Below are 21,159 nucleotides of genomic sequence, written 5' to 3' on the forward strand. Positions count from 1 at the left end.
TCACTCCCCACCTGTGTATGCAAACTAACCCGTCAGCTTTGTTGGGTTAATTTGCATACACACTCCTGATTGGCTGGTGGGCATCGTGGAGGTAGGATCAATTTGCATATTTCTCTTTTATTAGTGTAGATTATGCAGACCTGAATGCTTTATAGATTTGCCTCTTTTTTTTTTTCTTGGACATTATTTTCAGCTAACACTCTGTTAATCTTACTGCATATATTTTTCTATAAGTAACTCCCCTTTCTTTTGAAAAGATAATTTTATAGAAAAAGGAAGAGAATGGAAAGAAATAAGAGAGAAAAGGAGGAAGAGAGTAAGGAAATAAGGAAGGGAGTAAAAATAAAGAAGAAAAAAATAAGAAAAGAGAAAGAAGAAAAACATTGAAAGAAAGTAGGAAGAAAATATATTAGATTTTATTAGTTTTAATCAAAATTGCTCCTGGTTTCAGAGAAATACAGCATTATTTAAAAGTTGAACATTTGGAAATACTTTTTTTAGAAGAATAATGACTTCTAGTTTTTAATGGCTTATCAAGGCAAATCAGTTGCATAGTTCATTCACTGGGTAAGCAACAGGGTAGAGTGCTTTCCTAAGAACTACAGTTATCACCTCAAAAATCACCACTCAAGTGTTTTGAACATTTATTCTTGCATCAGTATAAAATGCTTTGATCAGAGACATGAAAATGTTGTTCAAGGTACTTTTTAGTTATGCATGCTATAAATGGCAGGGAATGGAAATGTTTCATTTTGAAAAGGGAAGGCTGATGAAATCTGCCTCATACGATTTACTAGAATCTTTAGGGAATTGCGTTTTGTAGCCTATCTGCATAAATAATCTTGAGAGACCACAGTGCCTTTTTAATAAATTGACTGCTAAATTACTTTCCAGGGTACCAAACACATCATTTTAAACTCACTGAGTTGCCAGTCCAGACAAATTCTCATTAAGGCTATAACTTTCTTTCAATTGCCAGGGCACTACAGAGACTATTTAATAGGTGCAGGCCCGAAGATTAAAGTCTTTGCAGAGATTACCTGACTCATTTCTGAAGAAAGCGAGTGTCTGACCTTTACCAAAAACATTGCATCAAAGGCAGTGGGATGTACTGCTTGCTTTACACACACCAAAAAAAAAAAAAAAAAAAAAAAGTCTAGTTCTCTGTCCCTGTCTCCAGATGGAAGGAGTGTGATTCATAGGAAATGAGGTCAGTGAACTAGAGAGGAAAATCTGGCTGGGGAAAACATGCAAATAGACAGTGCACAGTGTGTGGAATTGGCTGTCATTCACTCAGCCCTGGCCATTTTCTAGGAGGCCTTTCCTGACATGCACAAATTGAGCAGGTTCTCCTAGAGCACACCGACTTTATCACATTATATTGTAATGATCTATTTATGTGTCTATCCCTACCACATTTGAAGCAGAAATAATGTCTTATTTATCCATGGGACAGACACGGTATCATTGCTAATGCTTAGATTTCTGATCCGGGAGGAATCAACATGATATATTTATTTTAGCAACAGTTAAAAAGTAATAAAATATATGTTTCCTTTCCAGTACATTCTCTCATGCAATGTAGGAATCTTGACTACGCTATCACTCAACATATGTCATTCAAATTCACTAAAAGAAAATTTCTGTCAAAGAAGGTGTTGACCTTTTTGATCTTTGTAAATGACTCATCTTAATCCCCTACATCCTCCAGGAAACTAGTTAAGATTCGAAAACCGCAGTAGAAAAACGCTTATGTTTATAACCATATAGGGATGCTTGGAAAGGTGGTGAAATGGAGCACAAGCCCCTGTGTGGTGAAAGCCCATTGTACATATCATGTGGATTCATCAGCCGTGGAAACGAGGTCAAAGTACCAATCTCCTCAGCCTACTCTTTCCTAAGTTCCTGAGTCCGTAAAACGGCTCCTCAGCATTATTGGCGACTCTGGTAGTGGAAGCAAATGATTTCCTAGGGCCTCACCTGTAGGAACTCACCACTGAACTGAAATCAACATTAAAGTGGGGGCCTGGAATCAATACCATTTACCCAGTGCCTTGCTTGAAGTCAGAATAAGAAAAACAACTGTCAATTTTGGTGTTTGGTTGACTCTTCATCAAAAAACCATCATTTCCCTGTAACTCACCTGCCTTCAAGACTCTATATGTCTCAAAGCCCACCATGTTGAAAGGGTTTTTGTTAGGATACATGGTACAATGTATAGCAAAAAGGATAATATATACAAAGTGCAGGAAGATTGCAACGAATAGGTACAAACCAAACTGATAATTATTTACATAGTGGATTATAACACTCATTTGCTCCTCTTGATAGAGACTGACTTTCTATTGAGCCTGACATCACTTGAATGAGGCTTGGAGTTGGGGAGGTCCCATTCTAAAGGACCAGCACTTTAGGAGGTAAAGAGAGTTGATAGCTTTCAATCCAATTGTAAAAAGTTATGGAGCATTTCTGACACTCTGACTGGAGCCTCGACACATTTTCCTATTGTAAAATATGTCTACTAGTATGTGGTTGACAATAATATACAGTATAACTCTCCCAGTCTACTGTAGATTAGCCATTATGGGTTACATGAAGACCTTACCATTATACTGATGGTATTTCTAGTGGAAAATATGTTTTGGGTTAAAAAAATAAACATTTGAAAATAAATTTAAAAAATCTGTGCCGTATAGCATGAAGACTATTGTATGACTTACTAATCAATTAGAAAGAAGGACCCCTTATGAGGAAAGCAATCAATTATATTTTTTATGAATTAGGAAAAGCTGAGATAATTGCCAAATGCTGAGGGTATTTGTAGATGTGGACTGAAATTATATCTCTTTGTAACTTTACATAATCTTTTAGAACAAATTAGAAAAATCATTCCCCAATTCAGGGCAGGAAAAAAATGACATAATTGGAGAAATTTTGAGATACTTTTGACATACTTTTTGGGAAAGTCTTAAACTTTTACATATCTTTTCTCATAACAATTGCACTGCTACAAATTTTCCAAAACAACAACAACAAGAAAAGTATTGTAAACATGTTACAAAGATATAGGAAAAGTATGTTCTCTGCCTGCTTGTAATTAGTTATATATATTATGATATAGCATACAATGAAATATTGAAATTCTTTAAAATAATAATCTATGGAATATATTTAATGATATCAGAAATATGCATGTATAAGTAGGCTATAAAGTAGAACATAATGTATTAGTTTGCATGATTTTATAATCTTTCTATATACTTATATTTATGTCATATTTGTTGAAAAGCTATTAATAGTGGAATGTATTTTGAGAATGGGGTAATCAAGATTTTTTTCTCCCTTTTGCTTGTGTGTACTTCCTAAATTCATAAATTCCATAAATTTTAAGTATCTTAATAAACCCAGTTTGATACCAATTCAAAAGTCTGAGAATCTCAAAAGGAGAGCTGAGTAGAATTACTTACCCTAGTCCCAGCAGCTGACAAACATCATTTGAAATCTGTGTGGTCCAGTTCTCAGCACAAGCTACATGCCATATGCTCTGGATCCTGAACTGCACCAAACCATTGTTGCTCAGCGTGCCATTGAAGAGACGCACTAAAGAGATTAGACACAGGGTCATTTTGACATACGTTGATACAAGTAAGGATGGACTCTGAACTGAATGTGCAATGGTCTTATTATTTAGAGTTTAGAGATTGGTTGTAATTTTTCTTAAGAGCATGTTGAAAGGCCCAAGTTGAAAATACATATTTGGTGGACTTCATTTTCCTCTTTATATAATACTTTTCTCATGGCTGAAATAGAGCTAATTCTTATATGTTAAGATTGTTTTACTGCACTTAGTTACAGTGCATGGCACAGAATAAGTAGCATTCAATATTTGCTTAGAAACAAAAATAAGACATAGTAAAAGTAGCCATTACTCATGATATTATAAAGATACGGAGTGGGGCTGACTCACTTAGACTCAATGCAGGAGTAGTAGATTATGAAGAAACAGGAATGAAAGAACCATGTCTAAGAAAATCAGTTATAAATAAAGATGAGGGTGACTCTATGTATAGGCAATGCTCAGAGTATGATCTTCAATAGGAGTGGTGCTCAAGTGCCCGGTGTGGGCTATTGTCTCTCCGTGGTATTTTATGCTTTCTCCCTAAATATGGCTTGTCCTTGACTTAGTTATTAATTGTAGTAAATTTAAACAAAAAATAAATAATTAGGGCCTGCATTTTAACTTTTCTCTTATCTAGAGTGGGAACAGAGGTGCTGACATCATTGGGAGATGTCCATATGCCAAAGCATTAAAACATGTCCTAAGAAACACATTCATAGTCTTCCTTTCACATTTGTAGAATCCAAATTTAGAGGCTAAAGTGATAAAAGTATTTTCCTAAAAGTAAAGCATACATACCACAGCGTGCTTCATCGGAGCCATCCTGACAGTGTGGAAGACTGTCACAGAGATTGACCAGGGGAATGCACTCTCCATTCTTACACTGAAAACTGTCTTCCTTGCAGGACTCTGTGGGGAAATAATATTTACTGTATACTAGAGGCCCAGTGCACAAAATTCGTGCACTGTGGGGGGATGTCCCTCAGCCCAACCTGCACCCTCTCCAATCTGGGACCCCTTGGGGGATGTCCAACTGCCCTGTGGGATCGGGCCTAAACAGGCAGTCGGACATCCCTTTCACAATCCGGGACTGCTGGCTCCCAACTGCTCGCCTGCCCGCCTGATTTTCCCTAACCACTTCTGCCTGCCAGCCTGATCACCCCCTAACCACTCCTCTGCCAGCCTGATCGACGCCTAACTGTTCCCCTGCCAGCCCGATCATCCCCAACTGCCCGCCCCTGCATATTCCCTCTTTATTAGATAGGGTTTTTTCTTTAACATATTGGCCAGCCCTAACTGGTTTGGCTCAGTGGATGGAGCGTTGACCTGCAGACTCAAGGGTCCCAGGCTCAATTCCGGTCAAGGGCATGTACCTTGGTTGGGGACACATACCCAGTGGGGAGTGTGCAGGAGGCAGCTGATCGATATTTCTCTCTCATAGATGTTTCTACCTCTCTATTCCTTTCCCTTCCTCTCTGTAAAAAATCAATAAAATATATTTTAAAAAAAGAAACATTTAAGATTCCTCCATCTGCCTGGCTGGTGTGACTCAGTGGTTGAGACCCCAGGCTGCTGCTGGGAGGGGATTGGCTCTGTGGGGGTGCATGCCCCTCCCAGGCTAAGACCCGAGGCTGCAGGTGTGTGTGGGGGGGATCACTCCGTGGGGTGTGAATTTGTTTTTGTTTTTCATAAAGGGTCAGGAGGGCCTCTGGGCAGCATTCTGCCAGGCCGCTTACTCTGCTGGCTCTCAGCGGCAGCCCTCCCTGAGACTGGGGGGGCTCCGGAGGGGCTGAGAGAACTGGGCGCCACCATCTTGTGGCTATGGGTGCTTCCATTTTTGTCATGAAGTGATGGTTAATTTTCATATTACTCTTTTATTAGATAGGAAGATAAAGCAATGACAAGTAGAGGATTGTGGAGTATCCACCCAATTTCTGTCCCTTTAAACAAGCCCCTTTAAGCAGCACAGGGTTGAGCCAGCTTTGCTATTGAATAAGACTATACACTTAGTTGCTCAGAACGTCTCAGAAAGAATAGTGTCAAAGCCAGAGATAGGACTTGAGAAGACTGTGGACAGAACCTTAAGCATCTCCTTGGCATCAGAGCATGGGTCATGACACACCCCTCCCTCACAATCTTTGTTAATCTTTCTTCAATAAATTCCTCCATCCCAAAATGAACATACAAGCAACAACCACTGGAGTGTTACCCAAGCATAGAAAGAACGCTTGACTTCACCATGAAAATGATACCGCCAAACCTTTATTTTATAGAAATGTGGATGTTGCCTTTTGATGGGACCAAAGTTGGACCAGGCTGGAAACTCAAAGTGTAGCCAGCTGAGAGAAAGTAGTAAAAAGGAAATGGAAACTCAGCAAAGGAATTTGGGGGCTGAACTCCAAACACAGCATTAGAGTCATGGAATGTGCTTAGCACATGAAGAAATAGGAAAAAAATGAAGAGATTGGACAAGAAGCAACTAAGTAGTTCTGGAGGCTGGAGGTGGTTTCCAGAGTTTGAGTTGTGCAGAAAGACATCTACTGGAAAGATTCATTGTTTGAAAGAAGTGGGTGCTGCTGTTTCCTGGAATTGTTTGTTTGGTTTTAAGGAGACATCTGTAATCTGACACACAGAGAACGGTTTACTTCCCTCAAAGTGTTTTTGAATTATGGCTTAGGAGGCATAGCTGCATGCTGATATCAGGGTCTCTGTGGGGGCCATGTGGGATTTGGAAGGAAGATGATGGTTGGGTATGGAGGGACCTAATGCCTCTTTCCCTGCACTGCACATGGACAGGCATAAACAGGAAGCCAGAGCATTTGATAAAAATAAGGAAGAGGGAAACCTGTATTTTAAAAGCTATAAGAGAAAATTAATCATGAACTATTATATTGTTTTCAAGGAGACACAATTTAAGTTAAAATGGTTTCAAAGTTAATTGTACTAATCTCCACAGACTCTCAACTTATGATGACCAAATGTAACGGCACTTGAAAAGAAATAATCATTTGTCTTGTTTTAGAATCTAGTTTGAAGCCCCAAATCTGAGAGCACTGATGATACTATTATACTCTAATAAAGAGAGTTACTATACTTATAGTATACTTACTAAAAAAACGAAACAAAACAAAAAAACTGGTCCAGCAACTATCAAAACCCATCACCTCTTTCAAGTTATTTTAGAAAAATGATTAGAGTTTCTTTTTCTAAAAAATAGTCTACACGTAGTTATTGAGGAGGAGTACTTTCAAGTGGGAGAGGAGAAAATGGTGCCATTCAGCACAGCAAGTGAGGGGTGCTACAACACAACCAGTTCCTACTCACTGAGTGTTCAATGTTTTCGTATTAATATACCAAATACATTTTATTTGAAGTTGAACGGTGGTTAAACTATGTGCTTACTAATCATATGACCTTGGTTTGATCTGCAATTTAGCCATTTCCTTTTCATTTATTTTTGACCTGGAACAAATAAATTAAAATCTTTCTAAGAATCAGTGTCCTTGACTCTCCAATGGAAACAACTCTTATGTATGTCTTATGTGTATCATGAAAGTAAGTTAAAAAAATAAAATGTATTTAGCATATTAATATGAATACATTGAATACTCAATAAATAACATTCTTAACAACAAAATTAGTAACATTTAAAAGTCATCCTTTGCATTGATAATTTTAAGTAAATTTTTTTTTCTTCCAGATGTCAACTGTATTTCTTTCCCCTCCAGATAACCGTATAAACGACAAGAAACCATACCTAATCCATTCCTCTGGGTATCTTACAACAATCATTGGAGCTATTTGTATACCTTATTTTCAACTTTGAAAAATTATGTTTTTCAACCCAAATCTAAGTTATCTTAATAAAAAAATATTTTAAGGAAGACATGGCCTGGCTGGTTATTTCTACAAATCTTTGCCCTATGAGAGAAGTAGGTTACATATATCAAATGTAATACTATTAAGGGGGTTCTTGTAAGTGTAATTATCAATTTGTTTCTTGAACACATATTCTTTAACCAGATTAGTGAGATAATAAATGGGTGAAGACAACTAAATATTCTACAGGCAAACATTAATATTTTAGTTAACTTTTATATTTTATCTTTCTAGTATTACTTCTCCTTTAGAAAATGGAAGGTTTAAAACGTGGTGTACATGTGTTTGTATTTCCATATTCTATTTGAAATCTGTACTTTCATATTGATTATATTTATTTAAAAAGTTGATGGCCTAATTACATATCTATGATCAAATATCTTAATATACTTATAGAATGTTAGTCACTGCTAGTTATTTTTAAATTATCTCATTACCTTGTTTTCATAGCTTGTTAAAGTCATTATGTAAAACCCATTATGTCTCAATGCCAGTAATTTAACCATAGATAAACTGATTGATAATTTTACTCTTTTACTAGTATAGTCAAGCTTTATTTAGTTGGAAAAACACATATTTGTTTAATGGAAGTTTAAATATCTGAATTAAAATATGAATAAAAACATTTGTAAAGATTTGAAAATTGTAATTCCTTTTTGTGCTCTAGTGAAAGATGTTAAAGGTTATATGCTAGGAGTCTAGAAAGATCAACTTGTTTCTGTAAGAGGAATGCATTGAATAAAAAATTGTTGAATGGGGCAAAATAGTCTATTGTTACTGAACTGACTAGAAGTAATAAATTCTGAGGAGATGTCTAAATAAACTCTTTACAATTTTCTTTACATGCATGAGTTGGATTCTTATTCTTTTCAACAACGTATAAAAGTTCAGCTTCATTAAGAAGTCTTTAGTTCTAAAGTTTAATTCTCTGTGGTCTTTGAAATCTTATTTCTGATGGTTTTATACTCATAGTGGCAAGAGAGAAAAAATATTGCTAAGAAATGAATTTCCCCATATCCTTTTTATGAAATTTTCAGTAACCTGCCTCATTTAGTCAACATATGCTCAATTTTAGATGAAACTGAATTGATCTCTAAGGCACACGCCCCACAATCTAGAGAGGGCTCTAAACCTTCAATGCGATCAGCTGCCACTTCCACAGTTGTCTGGTAAGTATGGCTAACTTCAAATGAAGACTCTCGATATTAGAAAAGAGCCACAAGGGGACATTTGGAAGGCGACCGATCTTAATAAATCTATACTTCCTCCATTCCAGTTGAATGTAACTGGAAATGTTAAAAATCGGATAAAGGAGATATAAAAACATGTTACAGAATTGTTTTACATTTCAAATACAGACTTTGGAAGTTGTCCCAAAAATATCTCAGAAGATAAACGAAGCACAAAAATGATGAACATTTATGATATCCCTTTTACACTCTTCCCAAAATGACCAGCCAAGCAGAGCACCAATATAAACAGATATGTGTGCCCAACCTCTCTTTCCATTACCAGCTTGATTATATTCTGCTGCCAATTCCCTGTTCCTATAATTGCTTTTCAGTTTTTTTTGGTGTTAAAAATCTCTCTGGGAGAAGATTGTGCTGATGACAACTCAATCACTCAATTTTCTGCTCCCCAGCAGCATCTGTCCCGTGTCCAGGAGGAATGAGAAAACACATTCCCAGCATACTCACCACATAGCGACAGTCATGGAAGACTCTGCTCTAACTTCAATCAAGGGAATTTTCTCTAAATGATTTACTCCCTAAATAACATCATCATAGTAGCTGAAATCTAGCAAAAGGGCAAACAAATATAACCCACCTCCACACCATAAAACCCGGTCTGTATTTTGTGTTGGAAGCAATAGTTTATGCTCTTTTTGGCTTTTATCATGAATAGAAATTGCTTATAATATTTTTCAAAATCCTTGGTGGGGTATTTATCTCATTATGAAACTCTGATAAAAACCAGTGACTGTAATATTTTTAATAGAAGGGATTTATTAGTATTGCTGTCTGCCGTTTTACAACTTATTCTTTTTCCACTCCTTTCTTCCCTCCTCACTTAAAATTTAAAATATGGGTTTAAAGACTAACCATTCTCTAAAATTTTGTTTTTAGATGCTTTCTCTGTTGCAGGTGGTGGAATGGCCAATAATCATTTCAATTGTTTGGAGTTCTGAATAAATTTTCTCCCTTTTGGTTAGAAATATTTTTTTTATAGTTCAGTTCGTTTTAATGTTCACCTCCATTTCTTTGAAAATATAATACTTCTTTCAAAAGTTCTTTCCATGACATTATTCTTAGAAAAAAGTTGGGAGGCCCTCCCATCCAGTACAATAGGTATTAGGTATTTGCTTGCTCTATTTGAAGATACTTTGCAGAACTGAGCACATAATTGTTGCCTATACATTTTTTATTGCAGCAGTTTCTCCTTAAAGACTTAGAAATACCACTCTACTGTTTTTAAGTATTTATTATGAAATCAGAAACATATAAAGCTTGTCTAAATTTTGACTCAAAGTCTTCCTCTTGAAATTTTAAAATTTAAACAAGAAAGTTACAGCACTGACTTGCTTATTAATTTTTTACAGCCAACAGTAAGATTTCATGATTTTTATGTCACTTCAATCATATCCAGGATTTATAAAATTTCCCCCCAATATACCTTTCACTGTTAGCTTTGATTGGTTCTTTCCCTTTAGAGATGCCTATGTTTTCAAATTGTGGCTTTATGTTTTTCCTGCACATCCATTATAGACTCTCACAATTGTTGTCACTTCTATTCAGGGGGAGGATAGATAAAATACAGGTCAATTTTCATATTTGCTATAAAGCTGAAAGCATACAGCTTTCTGTGATGCAGTCACAGGTCCAGGCCAGGTGTGAGTGGAGGAACAGGTATTTGCACAGATGGATCTGGGATTGGATAATAGGCCAGATGAGGATCAAAGCTTCCACCCTACCTCTTTTCTAGACATTCTAATTAAAGCAAACTGGCCACACTCTCCTAGGGAAGGGAAAGATAGATAGAGGCAGTAACCTGTATTCTGTCTTTCTGATGTATTTGCACCCAGAGAGAACCACAGAGTCGTGGGCAGTAGCATAAGAAAAATCATAGTCCAAGAGGAGCAGCAAGTGAGAAAAAGTTCCCTGTGGATTGTTGAATGCAGAGAGTTATATCATAGATGAATATAAAGATACTAGAGGCCTGGTGCACAAAAATTTGTGCACTCATGGTGGGGGTGTCCCCTCAGCCTGGCCTGTACCCTCTCTCAGTCCAGGAGCCCTCAGGGGATGTCCACCTGCTGGCTTAGGCCTGCTCCCTGGGGGATTGGGCCTAAGCTGGCAGTCAGACATCCCTCTGGCAGCCCAGGAGCCCTCAGGGGATGTCCACCTGCCAGCTTGGGCCGTTAGTTGGGCATCTTTAGCGCTGCTGCAGAGGTGGGATAGGCTCCTGCCACTGCTGCTGTGCTTGCCAGCCATGATCCAGCTTCTGGCTGAGCTGTGCTCCCCCGCTGTGGAAGCACACTGACCACCAGGGGGCAGCTCCTGCATTGAGCGTCTTCTCCCTGGTGGTCAGTGCACATCAGAGTGACCACCATTAGGGTCAATTTGCATATTACCCTTTTATTATATAGGATAGATGTATCCGTGTGAGCAGGCAGGAAACAATTTGTTCTTTATGCCCCTGCTAATTATGACATGAATATAATAAAAATAGAAGGTTGTGCATACTAGTAAAAATCAGCATGAAATTTCTTCATCCTTCATAGAACTGGCTTTACCCTGCTTATCTCTAAGAAGTTAATGATGTTAATCTTTTAATTGGATGTTGTTGGCATTCAAACAGCTCACTTGCTGGTCTCCCTGCTGTTCTCTAAAAATGCTCTTGGTAAAGGGAATGTGACAGACAGTCCTCCTTCCTCACAGTGCCAACAACTCCATTATTAACATTTAAAATGGCCCACTTCAGTGAGTAAAATCCACTGACTCTTCACACACCAGAGAAGGGCCAAATAGATTTGTTGAAAAATGATGCAGATTCCTGCTTTGAACATATTCAGGTAGTGGTTAAATAGATGTATAGGGAGAAAGAAAATCTTTGTTAAAATGAGGAAAATGAGTGTTTTATAGAATGCAAACATTGAAACATATTTAGGCCTTGAAGTCCTATATGCTTTTATCATTTTGCTCCAAAAGTTACAATGCAACACGTAATCCCAAGTACACTTACCTGGAATACCCAAGCCATAGCCAGTAGTGAAGTTGGCTTTAAAGCCCCGTTTGGTCAGTACATTGTTAGTGATGAAAAGCACAGTCATTCTGTTAGTGGTCGAAAACACATCCTTTACTGGGCCAGGCCCTGTGTACACAGCTGCTCCAAAGGAAAACAAGAGAATCGGTGAGATGATCTTTTGGGTCTAGAAAGAAATATATCCATTTTCTCAGTTCCATGCAATGGGTACATTTTTCTACATTCTAGACACTGCTTCTTGGAAGCCAACTTTTCTAATGATCTTTTCCAATATTACTTGAGGTTTCTGTGGCTCTATAATTTAATGATGAATTACTCATAACATTCTCTGGCTGATTAGCACCACTACTATTCAAGCTCGTGTTATCCCAGAAATATGATTATTTGGATGCTTCTAAAACCGTTATGAAACAGTGGAGAATATGGTCTCCCTTAATAACTTCGTCCAAACTTACTTGACATTTTTTTTGTGAGTTGAATCATTTACCTAATCTGAAGGATGGATTAATTAGAAACAGATTATATAAACCTAAATGGTAGTTTTCAATAACCCCTGTGATTTGGGGGTTGCATAAACAATGAAATAATCTTTACTAAACATTAAAGGCTTAAGCAAATTAAAAATACATTCATATTATTAAATAATTTATATTTTGGTTCCCTGAAAGCAAGTCTGTTTCAAAAGAACTGTTTGCCTACAAATGTGAAAACTAGGATTCTGAGATCCTTTAGGAATTATTACTTTTCAATGATTTTTTACCTATAAGTGGTGAAATGATAACAAATGATTTTTCTTAGATCATGAGAACACTTAAGTTTTTATTAGAAGGACAACGTGATGAAAATGTTTTTATAATTGTACATAAGAAAATCACTTGTCCAGTTCCTCAGTTCTTCCCAGCACTGACCTCCTGGCCCCACTGCTTGTTTCATTGCTTATTTGTCCTGCGTGTGGCTCTCAAAAGCCTTTCACAGCAAACTCTCAATCTAGAACTTTGTGGGATTTTGCTGAAGAAACCCATGTAATGGGTGTTGGATTAATATAACTAGGGAACCCTCGCCACCAATCTGCCCCTTCATTACTGTGGAAAGTGCCCTCTATAGACTTCATTTGTTGGTCAAATTTTCATGTGATTGCAACCTGATGGCATCAGGCCAGATTTTATAAGAAATGGTTTAAATGAGTGCAAAGCACAGTTATAAAACACTTTTACTTGCGAAGTGTGCTGTTCATGCATTCCAGTTGACCCATTATACATTTTTATACTTTAATATATGACTTAGCTAGAGATACATCTTTCTTAAAAATTGGTATTAGTTCAATAAGATATCAATTATTATGTTTGACAGATAGATTTTATTAGGTTAACATGTATTTTATAATCTAGGTACAATAATTTCCTTTAGAATAGTACATTTTCTCCATGTTTATTTAAAAATTACTGATCAATAGATTGTGGAGGAAAACCGACTTTGGTCAAATTTTTAGAAACTTATTAGAAGCAGCTAGTACTAGAGACAAAGACAATTAAAATAATAATGAATGCAATTTGTTTTGTTAGTTTGATATAAATTAAAATTTGATTTAATAGCTATATTTGGGCACCTGATGTGCACACAATGCATAGAAAAGTGCATAACGGGTGTCCTTAGCTCTTAGTTTCCAAGGTGTAATGCTTATTGAAGGGAATTAACATCTGCTAGTAGGAACTAAAGGCATGATTACATTTATTGAGAAATGCTCTCTCCATCAGTGCAATGTCTTGAGCCATACAACTGTCACAATATTTAAACTGCAGACTTACCTAAGAGCAAGGACTCATTTCCTCCACCATCTCTGATTTCAACTACATCCGCAATATTTTCTAAGTCAAATTCTTGAAAATGAAGTTGTATGTTCTTTCCCTTTTGTGCATTTAAATACCAAACACCTTAAAAGTAATAAATAATAACACTTAGCATAGAACATGCTTCTTTTTATTTTTCTTAAAAGCTTAACTCTCTTGAGAATTTCAAATCACTTTCAAAGATGTTTTTTTCTATTTTATGAAAACCAATACTCCAAACAGTTGTTGTTTTCTGTGTATGTGAGGAAATATATTGGTCTAGTGATGAGTATTTATAGTAAAGTTTCAGTAAAATTTGAAGTGATTTACTGAAACTGAACTTGTTTTATTTTATATAAAATGGCATACTTTAATCAAAGCTTACAAATAGTATTTTGCTCCAATCTACATTTAATAAACATCAAAGATATTACTATTCTAGTTTCATTATCTTATTTCTCATGATTCATTTTACAGGAAAACAGGGTGATTAAAATGCAATTTGTAGGACAAGGAAACTGGTATTTCTTTAAGTGATTTTGCCATTATTTAAACATGTTGCTTACTGGTAGTTCATTTTGAAAAACAACCCCCACACACAAAAGAACATTACCAGCCTTAGTATCAAGAAACACTCCTTGTTCTTTATTGATTCCTTAAACAATTTATTCTTTAGATTCCGTTCTAGGTCCTTTCCGCATGCTGTGTGTGTTCTTATTCACTCGTAAAGAAGATCATTTCATCGACGTAGTAATGACTTCCAGCTTTTATTTTCTGTGCTTTTCTTATGAGGTAGATAAACTATTAATTGTGTATGAATGTATGTACTAGTATCTCAAACTCACACATGTAATAAATAGAATACGGAATTATTTCCTCCCTAAGCTCATTTCTCTTCTTATCCTTTCTATCTCAGTAAATGGCACCACTAATCATTCACTCACAGTTGTCTACACCAGAAACCTCTGCATCTTCCTTGACGTCCTCTCTCCTACCACAGCCCATCAATCACCCAGGCCAGCCAATACTGTCTCCTAAATCCCTTGGTCTCATTTACTTCTGAGTCCCCATTGCCACTCTCTGAGTTTAAGTCACTTGTTTTTCATTACCTAATTGGTGATGCTGGTGGCTCTCTTCCCTTGCCGTCCATCTCTGATCCTACAAGCCAGATGGGTTCATCTAAAATGCAAGCCTGATTTTATCACAATTTTCATGTGAACCATTGGAAGCCTCTCCAGTGCTCAGGATGAAATCCAAACTGCTTAACATGGTGCAAGATTCCTGCCCTCCCCAATTTCATTTTTTACTACTCCTTAATTTTGCTTGAAGATTCAAGAAAATAAAATCATGTCTCCTAAGTTCCTCTGAACTTCCCATGTGTTACGTACCTTTCATTGTCCCTCCATAGCTTTCTGCCTTCATCCTTATTATAACAGTACCCTGGGTATTTTGTAATCCCTGACAATTTATCTGAAACTTCCTCTAGGATGAATTATGTTTGTTTCTTCTTTACTTACTTCAGTGTCTAACGAATAAAGTGCTCAGTATATGTTTGTTGAATAAATCAATACATTTAATAGATTTCTCCAAATTGTACTTTCAGTGTTCTGCCAGTTTTCAGATTTTTCAAAGCATTACTTTGTACAAGTGATATGTTTAAAAGATGTCTTCAGTGTGAAGTGGAGATGATAATCTCTGGTTCCCCAAACAAGTCACATTAAATTAATGGCTGTTTATTTTTTTTTAATCAGATATTTTTCTAAAATAGTGACTCTATTATTCTATGAAAGTGATACTTATCTCTGGATCATTTGAAGCAAGAAGAGTTGACATTTTCTAACAGCACATTTTTCACTGTTATGGGGCCATATCTTTCACTGGTAGAAGTCTCTGTTTAGGTCCATGGTGCTAACCAGGTGTGGCCATGGGAAAAACATGTCTTTTTCTCCCACCAAAGTGGAATCTTTGTAGGAGGAGCTGGGAACTGCATTTTTAACACAATCTCTACCCAGCTCTAATGAACTTCTCCATTTAGGAGTAATGATCTACCGATAGAATTTGTGTAGTTTCAGTTAACCCATCTTCTCACTAGACTTAGATTTTTTTAAAGTAATTATTATTATTATTATTATTATTATTATTATTATTTTACTGGGGATCTAATCACATTACTCTAGCTGCTTTATTGGCTCTAGGCTATATCTACAAAAGGTGAGAATGTTACAATTGACTCTTCGCTGTTTATACTTTTCACTGACTTTATTCTGTGGAATTGCAACCTTGTTATATACACCATAGACATCATATGTATAACCGAAGAGAGTGACTACGAGAGTGGTATCTGGCCCTGGCTGTAGTGGTTCAATGGGTTGGGCATTGTCCCTTGTACCAGGGGGTTGCCCGTTCAATTCTCAGTCAAGGGCACACGCCCCGGTTGTGGGCTCCACCCAAACCCTGGTGGGGGTTGTGCAGGAGGCAGCCGTTGATGTTGCACTCTCACATGGATGTTTCTCTCTCTCCTGCTCTCTCTAACAATAAATAAACTATCCTTTTTCTTTTTAAAGAGAGAGAGAGTAGTACCCGGAGTCAGGCTGGCTCTTTCACTTACTGACTAGATTCCCATTTTAAATTTGAGAATTATAATAGTAACAGCAACTGCTTGAAAGAATGGTTGTGAGAAGTGACTAAAAAAATTATATTAAGCACTAATACAGCACCTGAAATAATTGCTTAATACAGCACCTGAAATAATTGCTTAAAATAGCAATTTATTATTGTTATTCTTGTCGTTAACATTATATTAAGCAATCTCATAAATGTAGGTGTATCCAGATGTAACACCTTTGTAATCTACTTTGCTGCCTCAAGGGGACACTTTGATAAATACAGTTGGTTCCCACGGCCTGGAAAAGAGATGACTCACAGGAAGCCTGATTAGGGTAGTTGTCTGGAAAGTTCATAGAAGTAAATGTTGTATTTGGCTCCCACAGTTCAAAAGGTCCTCCACAGTCTGCTGAAAAGGAAAACAATGAAAAGTCACTAGTAACGTAATGTTAACTTCAGGGAGACAATACTATTTGCTAGAAAATTTCCAATTACATTTCTTGGTTTTGACATATACATTTTAGAGTATGTGAATGGGAAAATCTTGCAACTTAAGTAAAGGAAAAACACAGGCAAACAGGTCTCTTTACTGAAGAATGTCATAAAACCTTAAATATCCCACTGTTCTTTGTGGAGAGCATAATAGTGTGTAGCATTTTCCAGAATTATTTGGGCAAGAAAATAGTTTTGCTGAAGGTATTTTATAAATAGACTGCATGAGAAAGGTATCAGCCCTCTGCAGTAAAGAAGAAAATGATCATAATGGAACAAATCTCATATCTGTCACTCTCTTATGAGAAGGCTAGTAAATCACTAATCTTGCCATTTTTATTTTTTCTACTTTTTTTGAGGGGGGGATGTAGGGGGAAAGCCTCACCATCCTGTTTATTGAGGCATTTGACTGTCAGAAAAGGGAGATAAACTGAAACTCCGCTTGCTTAATAATTGCCAAAAGTGGTCTGTTACCCAACACTGTCCAGGAGACAAGTTAGGACTGGGCTTAATGCAAATTTATTAGCAAAAGAGAGCACAGATTTTCATTTAAAAGTATGATGATTTAAGTAGGTAGATTAAATTTATAATTCTTCACATACTTATATTGTCATCTTCTTGCTTATTAGAAGAAAATTCTAATGTAAAAATTCATAAACTACTGTTAGTATCTCAATTCTTATTTTTATTATCATGTTACATGTATGATCAAAAGAATAAGAGTAACCTAATTTGAAAAATATGGAAAACTAGGATAAGTATATATTTTTCCTATCATTAAAGCAGGCTCTCCACTGGAATTATTTACTCCCAATAAAATAGAAATCAGATTATAGGAGGGATGATTAAACATCTCCACACCTATGGCAATGCCCCAGTCATTCCCTCTTCTTTCACCCATGTTTTATATATCATCTGTCTTATTTACGCAGATCCTTGGGAAGTCATGTGCATCTTCCAAATATGTCTGTAATAAGCCTCTTAGATTCGGATTCATGATGTACCAGATGGGACAGAGAGGCAGTGGCTGTGGCTTGAGAGTAGCATCATTGCCAGCCTATTGAAGCATAGTAACCTCCATCTTGTATAAAAAAACTGCTGTTTGAATTCTCTGCTATTGTTAGATAGTGCCTAGTCCTGTAAACTCTGTCACTTTAAGACAGTCTGTTATTCTGTAAAATGACTTTGTTTTTTAGTTCAAATAATAGAAAAAGATAAACTTAACTGTCTGACCTTGCAAGCTAGCCATCTAATGTAATAGACTAATACTGATAATAATTCCAAGTGCTAATCATTATGTATTCAAGGTTACAATCTAACTGTAACAATAACCTACACAGAGGTCTTTGTGAAATCTGCAAAGAAGATCAAAAGGTATAAATACGAGACACTTCCTCTATGTCGGGGCTCAGAGATTTGGAAGAGACACCTCCCTCTGGGCTGCATGCAATAAACAACTCCTAATTAATTGGCTCATTAAGGCGTCTTGTATCTCATTCGATGATTTACGATACAACACTATCATGTTCTGTAGGGTGGCAGGTCCTGGTCTACCTTCCATACCCTCCTGGGCCAGGCTTGTCTGGATCCAGATGAGCTTAGTAAGAATAATAAAACCTCTTACAAAAACTTATCTTTTGCAAAATGTTTCCATAAACATTGTCTCACTTGTGGAAAGAACATGGGTATTTGGGAAGATGTGTTAGAGCTGGTGGATTAAAATTGTCTCTCACACTAGTGTGGCTCAGTGGTTGAACCTAGGGCACATGCCCGGGTTGTGGGCTCGATCCCCGGTGTGGGGTGTGCAGAAGGCAGCCGATCAATGATTCTCTCTCACCATTGATGTTTCTATTTCTCTCTCCCTCTTCCTTCCTCTCTGATACCAATAAAATATATTAAAAATAAAATAGAATTGTCTCTCTGAGTTAGTTGTGTATTAGAGACTTGGCTTTCTCATATATAAAATAGATATACATTAGAGATTTTCAAGGTTGTTTTAAAAATCAGACATAATTTATGACAATTGCCTGCATATTACCTGGAATATTCAGTATTGGTTTTCAATGAATACTTATAAATTAGGTAACTACTATTTCTATTTTAAATGGATGATTTGAGCATTTGAGGGATTCAATTGCTTGTTAATGCTGTGTACATTCACTTAGTGTCAAAGTCAAAACTTCAACTCAGTTAATCACAAGTTCATCCCACAGCACGTTCCTATCTCCTATTGGGTTGATTAAACTCTGAATCATTTTGAACATCTAATCCGAGCCACGGGTAGAGTTTAGACTGAGCCTCAATAAGTGGCGTTTGATGTGTATATGACATATTCTTGATGGGTATAGGCAGAGAAGGGGAGAAGAAGGGAACATAAATGAAAGCATTAACAATTAAGGTCAATTATGAATAGATCAGAAGGGAGGACAGGCCTGTACACAGGACATTGAAGAAGGTCTATGAGACATAGAAAGAGTGATAATGGGAATAAGGACAGGTTCTCCCCTAGAAAGGGTGAGAGAGGGGCTGAGGAACACGTATGTTCCCACGGCGGCATTCCTCTCCTTGATTTTGTGAATAATTGTCTTGCAAAGGTTTCTGTAGAAGAATCTACTACAACCTCTTAACTCCCATTCATTTAATTTTAATGAATCTAAGTGCCATGAATTTCCTTCAATTCTCAATGAAACTCAGGGAGAAGAGCATGTAACTGCAGAGATAAAAACAAACAAACAAACAAACAAACAGCAAAAAACACTGCAGAGTGAAGACTGGAGAAAACCAGTTCCTCCTACTTCACAAGTTCAGCCATGGCCAGTGTGGCCAGTGGGGTTTTTGTTTTATTTTGTTTGTTGTTTTTGATGATCATTCTCATTTTCTCTTCAGGGAATAGAAAAATTTCAAAATCAGCTACTCCTACTGGCTGACATTTTAGAGAATGTATTGAATTTTCACATAACTAAACGCTTAAAAGTACATTATATGTCAGTGAGTAGGTAGGACTTAAATAAACATACAACCAGAACCCAAATGTTGTCCAGTGTAGCTGTTAAGCTGGCAAGGCAGACAATTTATTTATTTATTTAATTTTTTTAAGGCAGACAATTTAGATAGCATTTCTCCACTGAACAGAAGTCTTAGAAAATTCATTCCTTTAAAATACTTAAGAAGTACTTTTTGAAATGCATTTCAAATATATCAAATAACTAACCAGTGGGATACATCTCTGCTCCTTAACTTGATAACAAGTTTCAATTACCCTGAATACAAATAATTGTAAGGAATTGACAAAAGCACTTTCAGCCATTCTACATCTGATGACACCATTTATTTTAATGGGGTGTTGCTGTAATGGAAATGTAGCTTGTGCTTCTTAGTAGAGGAGACAAAGACTCGTGAAATGTAATTCGGGATATCACAGTCATGCTGTGTTATTAGATAAACCATCTCCATCCAGAGAAAGAGTTAAACAGCCTGTCTGGTACAGGGAACTCAATTCAACTACACTTGTTAAACTCTTTCATTTTTTTTTTCTTGGAGATGTTCTTTTGATTAATTTCTTACTATGCCAATAGGGGCCTCTGACATGTATGAGATATGTGTCAATGTAGAGACATTTATTATCAGATGAAAAGGTGGAGAGCCCAACTTTCATTTACGATAAGAGGTTTCAAATTAAAAATGTTTGGTAAAAGAAACATTATTATCATAGTAATACACAGTCATACAGTATTGCAGAAAATATTTTGAAAGTTAACCAAAGGACTTGTATGCATGCATATAAGCCTAACCAATGGACATAGACACCAGGAGGGTGAGGCCATGAGTGGGGGGGGGCGGGTAAGGGGGTAATGGGGGGATAAGGACACATATGTAATACCTTAATCAATAAAGAAATTAAGAAAAAAGAAAGTTAAAGTTGCAATATAAGATCTCTCATCCAAATCTGTGCTTAGTTTATGAAAATAAATATTTCTATGAACAGGTTCTAGGGCCCAGCCATAAAGGTAATATTTGTATTCAATTTATGACAATAAAGTTCAATTGTCATTCCTTATGGTTTACATTGTACTTGTAATAGCAATGCAGCCAATGATAGCTCTAATAAGTAGGCAATTCATTTTAAAAGTAAAAAGAAAAAAATAAAGTAGCCCAAAACACACTTATACCAAAGTATATGAGTAAACTTAACATGCATTTGCTAGGGGTTTGAATATCAAGTCACACTAATAATAAAAAAGGCAAGCAATTCTGCTGAAATATGAGAAGGGAGGCCCTGGCTGGCAGCCGGCAGCTGCTAGGGACCCTACCTGTGCATGAATTTTGTGCACTGGGCCTCTAGTCAATTGTAAGAGAGGGGGATAGGTACTGATTCATTTCTACATGAAGAACTAAAATTACATTATTTAGCTCTAAGTATAATGTCATGCCTATAAACTTTACAAGTAAACATTTGTTTTGTCTTTGGACACGGAA

At 36.5% G+C, this 21,159-nt stretch overlaps 1 protein-coding gene across 3 annotated transcripts in view; it reads right to left on the reverse strand.

Moving 5' to 3' along the window:
• The window catches only part of TMPRSS15 (transmembrane serine protease 15), a gene marked incomplete at both ends in the record, with an annotated part of 107,518 nt that overhangs the window by 25,293 nt on the left and 61,066 nt on the right, over positions 1-21,159 (reverse strand). For all 3 annotated transcript variants that reach the window (XM_080655983.1, XM_080655982.1, XM_080655981.1), the window contains 5 exons: positions 3,468-3,600; positions 4,418-4,528; positions 11,741-11,881; positions 13,567-13,692; positions 16,511-16,600. In XM_080655983.1, the coding sequence (XP_080512109.1) occupies positions 3,468-3,600; positions 4,418-4,528; positions 11,741-11,881; positions 13,567-13,692; positions 16,511-16,600 (601 nt within the window). The remainder of the gene's footprint in view (positions 1-3,467; positions 3,601-4,417; positions 4,529-11,740; positions 11,882-13,566; positions 13,693-16,510; positions 16,601-21,159) is intronic.

This window comes from Plecotus auritus, assembly GCF_963455305.1.
Source record: "Plecotus auritus genome assembly, chromosome: 2".
In the NCBI taxonomy this organism is placed as follows: Eukaryota; Metazoa; Chordata; class Mammalia; order Chiroptera; family Vespertilionidae; genus Plecotus; species Plecotus auritus.